The 8900-nt window shown below is 48.6% G+C and overlaps 2 protein-coding genes across 2 annotated transcripts; one reads left to right on the top strand and one right to left on the bottom strand.

Moving 5' to 3' along the window:
- Positions 1 to 995: 995 nt before the first annotated feature.
- BORCS6 (BLOC-1 related complex subunit 6) lies at positions 996 to 4173 on the bottom strand. The gene is given in 5 exon segments (XM_066546146.1): positions 996 to 3729; positions 3731 to 3781; positions 3783 to 3988; positions 3990 to 4057; positions 4164 to 4173. Coding segments are annotated over 5 exon segments (1074 nt in total). The 3' UTR covers positions 996 to 2990.
- PNRC1 (proline rich nuclear receptor coactivator 1) lies at positions 3985 to 6251 on the top strand. The gene is made up of 2 exons (XM_066547331.1): positions 3985 to 4552; positions 5113 to 6251. The coding sequence occupies exons 1-2, from the start codon at positions 4172 to 4174 to the stop codon at positions 5551 to 5553; spliced, it is 822 nt and encodes a 273-aa protein (XP_066403428.1). The 5' UTR covers positions 3985 to 4171; the 3' UTR covers positions 5554 to 6251.
- Positions 6252 to 8900: the final 2649 nt, after the last annotated feature.

Below are 8900 nucleotides of genomic sequence, written 5' to 3'. Positions count from 1 at the left end.
TAATGGAGTGGTGGTTCTCAGAGTAGAGAAGTTATTCCTAGTCCACAAATAATTCTGCATCTGGCTTTGCTTAGTGCTATGCACATCATTATATTTTGTTAATTTTCTTCCCGGACCTTGCCTATCTTGTTACAATGAAAGTTCACTTGGCAGCTGATAAGGAAAGCAAACAATTGTAACACTGAGTGACTAAGCAAGAAAATATATGCAAGCCATTTCATCTTGGAAAACACAAACATGGTTTTACACTGCTCGCCCACAGACTAAGCAAAAAAAGGCTAAAAGAACTTTTAAGTTTTCACTCTCAACATCCAAAAGCTGGAAGGTACTAGAATTTACACCAAGAAAGCCTGGACTAGGATCAAAAGGGCAGTAGAGAAGCGTATGGCTGCAGAAAGACCAGCTTCACCAGAAGCAACAGAGCTGCACAGAGCTCTCAGGGATTCCCACGGGATTTCAAGGGCAGGGCTGCCACCAGAGCTGCGCTAACACAGACGCTGGCAAGTGTCACCATTCCTGCAGCAATGCAGGCTGCTATGGACAGGGGGCTGGGAACTACAGCAGCCATGGGGCTACCAACCAATACCAATTGTGGGGGCACAGAACAGGCTGACATCAACTTGGCTGTGCCTGCCCCAGGGAAGGCAAAGGCACAAGGCAGACACCAGGGAACAGGAGTCACTTCAACAAGTTCAGTTAAATCTGCCCTTCAAAAAAGCTGATGTGTTCAGAAAAATATTAAAAAAACAAACCCAAACATAATTACTGCTTTCTTCATGCTTGCAATTCACTAGTCAGTCATTCCTTTTTCATCACATGAATGACATCACTGTCAGAAATTATTGCCTGAGGACCTAGACTGAAACTAGCTCTGCATTCACATTAAAAGGTCGCTGTGCAGATGCAGAAGCAGAGTTTAAATTAGCTTTCAAATTATTTTTCCAAATAAGAAACACAATAAGTGAAACACCTCTACAACAACTAACCACTAACAATTAAAAACATAAAAGTAATAACTTTATTCTACAGACTCAACAATTTTAGTAGGGAATTAGCATTGAATGAAGATGACTACAAATGAAAGACTATCAAAACCCAAGAGTGTACTGAAACACTTTAAAGGCTTCACCTTAGCTTGTGTGAGTGAGGAGTAGCTGTACATATGTGGCTACACAAATAAGCTTGCAGGTCTTTCCTGTACATTTCAACAGTACTCACAAATTGTGCAAGATCAACCTTTGGTATTCGCTCTTGGCATATACCAAACACACTTAGCAAAACTACTGCATCTGCATAATAGACGAGTTCAAACTTTCCCAGGAATAACAGAAGTATTAAAAGTGCATCTGGTGCTGTGGTATTAAGCATTCTTTAGTGTCTTCTAGGCCCATGGGATGCAGCAGCAGTTCAGCTTTTTCTTCCCCCTGACTTCTGGTAGGCCTCTGGTCCCCTCCTGGAGGCACACCTATTCCCCAGCAGACAGTACCAGAGAGCCCTACCTTGGCACAGCCCAATTCCAGTCTTGTCTGGTTGCTAGGGCTACAAGGCCACACGTGAAACACAACCCTGTGCTGAGGGACACATGGCCATGCCAAGGGGCTCAAAACAGGCCTGAGACTGGCATCATGCTAAGCAGGGTGGCATTAACACAAATTATTTTGTTCTAATTCACTATTGTCTGCATGCAGAAGCACAGGGTATCACAGTGCTCATCCCTCACCTGGCGTTTTCGAGGAGATTACGGTGGGGTAGCAGCTCTGCCCATTGTAAACCTGTCTGCTCTTCAACCACAGGTACAGGGGTACAGGACTAAAGCAGTGTTTCTGGCTACCTTCATTCCAATGTTTTTACAAGCCGCTGGTCACCAAAAGCACTATTACACTTAGGTAAGATTATTGATCCTTTTTCTGCTGAAATCTTGTTACAGGGACATTTGTGACCTAAACAGATTGCTAAGAGCATCACCTAAGAGGCTTTCTGCATAGGAACATTAGCGAGTAGAGAATTCAGCTGCTTTCAGGTCTCAGAGGAAACACTCTCTGATATAGCAAAAATCACTTCTGCACATTGTGATTCGTACACAAAAGCTTCAAGTTATACAAACAAATTATTCAAAAGCAGTCATTTTATGTCAGTCATACACCCACATAATGTCATCATGTACTTCTATTCCTCATGTAATTAGATATTTTCCCAACTGGAAAGAAAATAAACCCCAACAAAATAAAAAACAAAAAAGCAAACGACAAAATAACAGGATCATTTCACAGTGATGCCATTTAAACTTTTATACCATGAAAACTGTGAAGATTAATAGAGGCAAAGCACATCTGAAAGCTTTTCTTTTTCATCTGAAAGCTTTTATTTAGAACTTTGCTTATGATGCGTTCTTATCTGAATCACAGTTATCTTCCATGGACTTTATATTCTTCTCAGAAAACAACTGTCTTTGCTATATGTAAACTTACTCTTATCTTAAAACTGTGTCCTGTAAGAAAGAGTGGTGTTCAGTGAGTTTATTTGCTATAAAAACATAGGTGAGCATTACTCTTCAGGCTCCAAATCAACTACAAATAAGCACAGATGCCTGTAAGCATCAAGCAGGTACTCACAAGAATTTTGTATTTGATTTTAAAAAAAAATCTACTTTTAATTAATACTCGTTAGTTTCTCTTAGCCCTCAATAAATAGAAAGCGTAAGGCATGTGGAATCCAAATTCTTTAATGGAGCTGAAGCTAAAAAGCACCATCTGCCATGTACCCCGCGGTTTTCAACAGGGACTTTTTCCTTCGTCCGCCGCAAAAACTTCCCTTCGTCCAGATCAACCCAGGCGATCTGGCCACTGCTGCCGGCAAGTCACGCACGGGGAGAGCGAGCGAGGATGTGCAGGTGGGAGCTGCGTACGCCGTGAGCGGTGGGGCCGCCGGAGCGAGAGAGCAGCAGCCCCAGGCCCCCGCCGCCGGCACGGGAGGAGCGGCGGCGGGAGCAGCTACTTGCAGAGTCCCTCGAGCCGCTCCAGCGTGCCCTTCATGTCACGGATGCGCTTGGCCAGGGCGGGCACGGGCTGCATGGCGCGGTCCAGCTCCTCGCAGCGCGCCACCAGCGCGTACATGGCGCGGATGCTGAGGTCGGCCGCCTCGCCCAGGCTCTCCACGCCGTCGCGGTAGGTCTGGATGCAGCCGACGCTGAGCGCCGTCAGCGCCTGCAGCCCGCAGTGCACGTTCCGCAGCAGCTCGTCCACCTGCGCCGCCACCTGCCCGGCCAGGGCCACCACGTCCTGCAGCGCCCCGGGGTCGATGGCGGGGATGGAGGACCCGCCGCCCCCCGCCGGAGGCTCGCCCCGCGGGGCGCCGCTCAGCCGGATCCGCCGCTCCAGGTTGTTGGCTACGAACTGGGTGAGGCGCCCTTCGCGCAGCACCGTCCCCTCCAGTTCCAGGGCGCTCGCCAGCGTCGCCCGCCGCCCCTCCGATAGCTGCCGCCCCGCCACCGCCACCGCCGCCCCTCCGCCGCCAGCCAGGCTGAGCGCCTCCAGGCTCCGCTCGTCCCGCCCCCGCCCCTCCGGCGGCGCCGCGGCCAGGCCCGGCTCCTCCATGGCGAGCGACGCGTGCCCGCCCGCTGCCACCGCCCACCGGGGGCGCGCCGACGCCTGTTTACGTCTCCCGCGATTGGCTGAGGCGCCCGGGGAGGCGTGGCCTCGGCTGTTCGTGAGGATCCCGATTGGCCGGTGGAGCACCGCCCGCCTGCCGCGCACTGCGAGCCCGTGACTCGGAGACCGGGGGGGCGTGCCGGCCTGGATTGGGCGGCCCCTAAAGGAGGAGTGGCCCCGAGTGTTTGTGTCGCTTTCGATTGGCTGGAGCCGGGGCAGAGAGGCTGCTGCTCTCCCGCGATTGGCGGGGCGGGGCAGAGAGGCGAGACGCTGGCGCCGTCCGCGCACGGCGGTTGGCGCGGGGGCGGAAGTGGGCGGGACGCACCCGGGTAACAACACCGGGGAGCTGCTGGTGGCTCGCCTCACTCCCCCGCCATGTTCTCCTAGCGGCGGCTCCGATTGCGCCACCACTTCCTCACCCCGTCACAAAGCCCGGGCAGACCCTCCCCAGGAATCCGACCCGCTCGTCCCTGCTTGGGCTTGACCCTTCTCCCCGGCACAACTCTGGGTACCCACGTCCTACCATGGTTACCACCACGGCGCCGCCGCCCTTCCTGGCTCGGATCTCGGCGGGCACCGAAGACCCGCGGCGGCTGCCGCCCTCCGCCCTGCTCCAGCGCCTCCGGCGCGGGGACAGCAACTGCGAGAACCAGCCCAGCTGCTGCCTGGCGGGCCCGGGGGGCAGCGCCCGCCCCGCGCTGAAGAGGGTGCGGCGGAGGAAGGGAAAGATCCGGCCCGGCCCCGCGGGGCTCCTGCCCAGCCGCTACCAGCAGTACCAGCAGCACCGCGCCGGGCTAGGGAGACGGACGCCGCTGGGAACCGACTTGGTGACGGACGCCCCCCCGGAGGAGCCCCCTGCGCCTGCCCCCTCGAGACCCGCGCCTGGCAAACCCCTCAGGAAGGAGGTAAAGACAAGGCTGCGCTACTTCTCCTCACTTCAGCCCACTCCCGGTGCCCGGCGAGCCGGCCGACGGTTTTCCCTTTCCCTCGGGGTGGGGGGGGGGAACAGCGAGCGGGGCGCCCCCTCAGAGCGGTGAGGGGGGGAGCGGGCGGGGGGGCGGCAGAGTTTCCGTTACGCTCGGGCGGGGCGGGGCTGAGGGAGAACCGCGGGCGGGGATTGGCTGCCCGGCGCCCACCAATGGGCGCGCGGCGCTGCGCCCCAGCAACAAGCCGGATTTAGCCCTGCCGCTGGCCGCGCGCCAGCTCCGCCCCGCGCTCGCCGAAGGCGGGACGTGCGCGGCGCGCAGCGCCCCATGGCGGCCGGCGGGGCTCCGCGCCCTCAGGCCCCCGGTGCCGGCCGAGTGGTGGGATGAGCTGCGGGATAAGCGAGAAATAGCGGGGAGAAGGCTTCTCGGTACCCCTCCCCATGCCGAGGTGGCCCCCCGCGCTTCAGTAAGTGTCGGGGGCGGTGAGGGAGCGCGGAGGAGAGGGGTCGTAGTTGATTGATTGTTCTTTGTCTCCGCAGTTCTTAAAAAACAAGATGGGAAAGACAGAGAAGGCGGCCGTTCCCTACGGCCAGCCCGTTCACAGCTTACACCTGTGTGAACAACCAAAGATTAACAGGCAGAAGAGTAAGTGTAACGCGCCAGTGACGAAGATCGCCTCGGCGAAAAAGATAGAGAACTTTTGGCAGGATTCTGTGTCGCCAGAAATAGTTCAGAAACAGGAGAAAAAGCCACTTAAAAACACAGAAAACTTCAGAAATGCCAAGTCCAAGAAACCTATCGCCCTAAATGAAGTGAGCCAAAAAGAAAATTATGCTGGGGCAAAGTTCAGTGACCCACCATCTCCCAGTGTCCTTCCAAAGCCTCCCAGCCACTGGGTGGGTGGTACAGCTGAACTGTCTGACCAAAACAGGGAGTTGATGGCAGTCCATTTGAAAACTCTCCTAAAAGTTCAAGCGTAGTTTCCAAGATCTCTTGAGTAATTGGCAAAGAAAACTCCATCCAGGAAACTTAAACATGCCTTGTTGCAACAAAAATTGCAAAAGACTGTCAAGTCTTACAATCACATAAAAAAAAAATCCTTGTATTATATTTTTTATGGTTGTGTAAATAGTGTACATCTTGTATTATGTGTATATTCTTGTTCATACTTTGAGAGGTACATTTTAGTTTTGTTATGAAAGGATGTATTTTGCACTGCCTGATTGGTAGATGTCTTGTATATAAAATATGGACAATTTTGCGTGTGTGTTGACACATGAAGACTTGACTTGCTTTGCACAAGGTAATGAAAATTTTGGAAGGAGAGTACAGCTTTCTGATTAAGGTTCCAGATCAAATGTGAATGTTCTATTCGTGCACTACTGACAATAGTTTTACATTCTATCTCCCAATCAAGTATAAACATGGAATTTTCATACAAATGTGAAGTTTTGCCCTCTGCTCTGGAAACTATCTGGAATTCCTGTTCATCTGTTCGTTTTTAAAATTAACTGGAGTTTGACTAAAATTCCAACCCGCCAATTTGAGCACTGCTGATTTCTTTAAAAAAGTTTAAAAACAAAAACCAAAAAAAAAAAAAAAGGAAAGAGCAGAGCTTTCTGCCAAAAATTCAATTGGTCACTAAAAAAATTAAATAAAACAATTTGGCCTCCCCTTATACATGTCTCTGTTTTTCTTTGAGTGTGTGTCTGTTAATTCAAGTATGTGAATTTAAATCACTTGATAGCCTTCTAGTGCATTGGTAGAAATACTTCATCTTTTAACTATCTGAGGGAAAATTAGGAGATCAGTTATGCACCAAGAATTCCTTATGTTTAAAAAAAAGAGCCACCTTTGTGACAAATCGTTCTAGGATTGCTTTGTTTAAAACAGAGTTCAAGCAAGTGGGACACTTAGACATTGAAATTCATGCAGTAATGCTCCTTAAAATTTTTCATAGTATGTGGCTATTAAACGAGTTAACACTGAAAGTAAGCAGTGACAGAAAATGAATGGAGCAAGTAGAATTTAGTGGTTTTCACCAGATTGTCTCCTGCTCGTAGCTATGCTGGAAAATACATCCCCCTAACTTAAAATTCTTAAGGAATTGGACTGTAGATTAGTCTGACAGGCATGTTGAGTAACATAACTGCAACAGATTTGCAGTTATTTTCCTAATCTAGTGTTTAAATAAGATTAATACTAGGAAGTTTGTGAAATTTACATTAGCTAGAAAAGCGTTTTTAAATTTTTGGATCCACCAGAAAAGATAAACTGCCTGTACTCTGGTGTCCTAGGAGAGGAGCGGCATGTAGGAAGAAAAGGGCTGCTTGTATCGGGCTGAGGTGGCTCCCTAGTGTGAGCAGCATCCTCAGAGACACAGACTGAGCTGCATTAGGTGTGTTCATGCTGCAGCCTTGGTCCAGAGCATCGCTGCATTCCACGCGGGGCAGTTGGCAGGATTCATTAGTACAGCCCTGACATAAGCCTGGTCAAAAGCTCAAAAATTAAGGGGTTTTTGGCTTGCCTGTAGATATTGGTTATGTAATTGTAAAATTAGGCTATTTAGCTATCGATGCTCTAAATTAAGGGTTGATACAAAATTTTTGGTTTACTCCAAAGAATTAGAGGTTCACGGTCTTTCAAGAGACTGGTATTGGTGTACTCGAGGTCAGTGTGTGGCTTCAACAACCCAGTTTCCTGCCTAATCTAAATACTCTCTAATTTAGTGTCCCCCATCTTCTATTCTAAAAATGAACAAAACCCCTCCTGGTTTTCTGTTTATTTTTTAAATAAACAGTATTAGGGCAAAGGAAGATGCCACTGGAATCTCGCCAAGGATGACTCAAGGAGACAGTAAGTCCGAGTTTGCTATATTTGGTAAATGCTGTATTGATCTGCTGTTGTGCTTTTCTCTTTTTTGTTTTTGCCTGCGTGTTACCCAAGTGCGAAAGAAAATGTCTCACCCATAGCTTTAGGCAATGGTTAATTTGGTCTGGTCGCCGTGAATCTTGCTAGCTAGCTTGAAGAAAGGGCGTTTCCATCAGTCAGTGGGTTGGCATTGTTTAGAAGGATGTGTCCTCTATCCCCCTGATTATTATCTCATTGCCAACAGCCTCTTCCCTACCTTTCAGAGCTTACAGAGTGAATGTTAGCTCTGATCCTGGATAAAATTTATCAAAGTCGCATACCTCTTTGTTCCTGCCCTGATGTGCCAATACATCCCTTAGGGTTAAAGAATTCATTAAACGTTAATTGCAAATAGTTCTCAGCTCCTCAGTCAATTCTTTGAGAACTGGTGGTTGAGACTTCTGAAGTGTTGGGAACATAAAACTTCCTATAACTTGTTGGACCCTAAAGAATAAGATAACAATCTGGTGTTTCTAAATAGTAGCAAAAAAGCCGAAGCTTATTTAGCACACGTCTGTGTCAATGATCCCGCAGAAGTGTTGGAGCACTTCATATTTCTGTCTTCCTGAGATCTTAGGGCTGAGCCCCTTCCTGCACAATGGACAGGTTTTTATATTGGGCCTAAGGGCAACATACACTTCAACATGACCAGCTGAAAATAAAAACTTAGTCATCATTTATGGCCATGTTCTGCACCTTACTTGTCACTTTCCTGCTTTTTTTCCTTTTTGTTTTTACAATATCATCTTATAGGGATTTTCACTCGCAAGATTTCCTTCACTTTGACAGATTCCTTATCCCAGTTTCCTGAAGAGGAGCTATTGTATTACATGAACGTACTCTTAAATTTTGAGTTCGGAGCCAGCAAAGCATTAGTGTCATATTTGGAGGGTTTGTTTGCAGTGTAATATAAAATTATGGAGTGACACTTAAGGAGTGACCAGCCTTTAAGGAAGAAAATGACCAAAATCAGTGGATATGTTATCAGCTAGTCGTGTGTTTGCTGTACAGGAATTAAATAAATACCTTATTAAATCTTCTGAGGTCATTAAGGAAACTGAACATTAGCTCCTCAGATAAGGGAAATCCTTTCTGTTTGAAAGTCTAGTGCAATGCTGCGCAGAACTGCAGGGGAATTACTGAGAATTAACTACCACCTTACTTTTAAACAGTTAATGTGTTGATGGTCCTGAAATGTTGCTCTCATGGAGGACAGAGGTATCTGTTGTTGGGTTCTCATGCATGGTTAAGGCTCAGCCCATTAGACAGCTTCATTTATAATGACTTGCTTGGTGCTCTAAGGCTGAAATGTTTCTGCCTCCTAATGCAACAGGAGCTAGAAATCCTATGTGCATTTGAACTCTATTACACCAGGATCTCTTCAGGGATTTTGCTGAATTCTGCTGAATACTTAAGC

Source organism: Molothrus aeneus, chromosome 3, assembly GCF_037042795.1.
Source record: "Molothrus aeneus isolate 106 chromosome 3, BPBGC_Maene_1.0, whole genome shotgun sequence".
Lineage (NCBI taxonomy): Eukaryota > Metazoa > Chordata > Aves > Passeriformes > Icteridae > Molothrus > Molothrus aeneus.
The sequence above is the reverse complement of the archived record's forward strand: the minus strand, read 5'-3'. Positions and strand labels throughout refer to the sequence as shown.

What these genes read in the sequence shown, in the direction of transcription:
- PNRC1 (XM_066547331.1), top strand. Translation starts at nt 4,172, where the DNA reads ATGGTTACCACCACGGCGCCGCCGCCCTTCCTGGCTCGGATCTCGGCG. An exon ending in GCAAACCCCTCAGGAAGGAG is followed by an intron (nt 4,553 to 5,112) that starts GTAAAGACAAGG and finishes TTGTCTCCGCAG; the next exon opens with TTCTTAAAAAACAAGATGGG.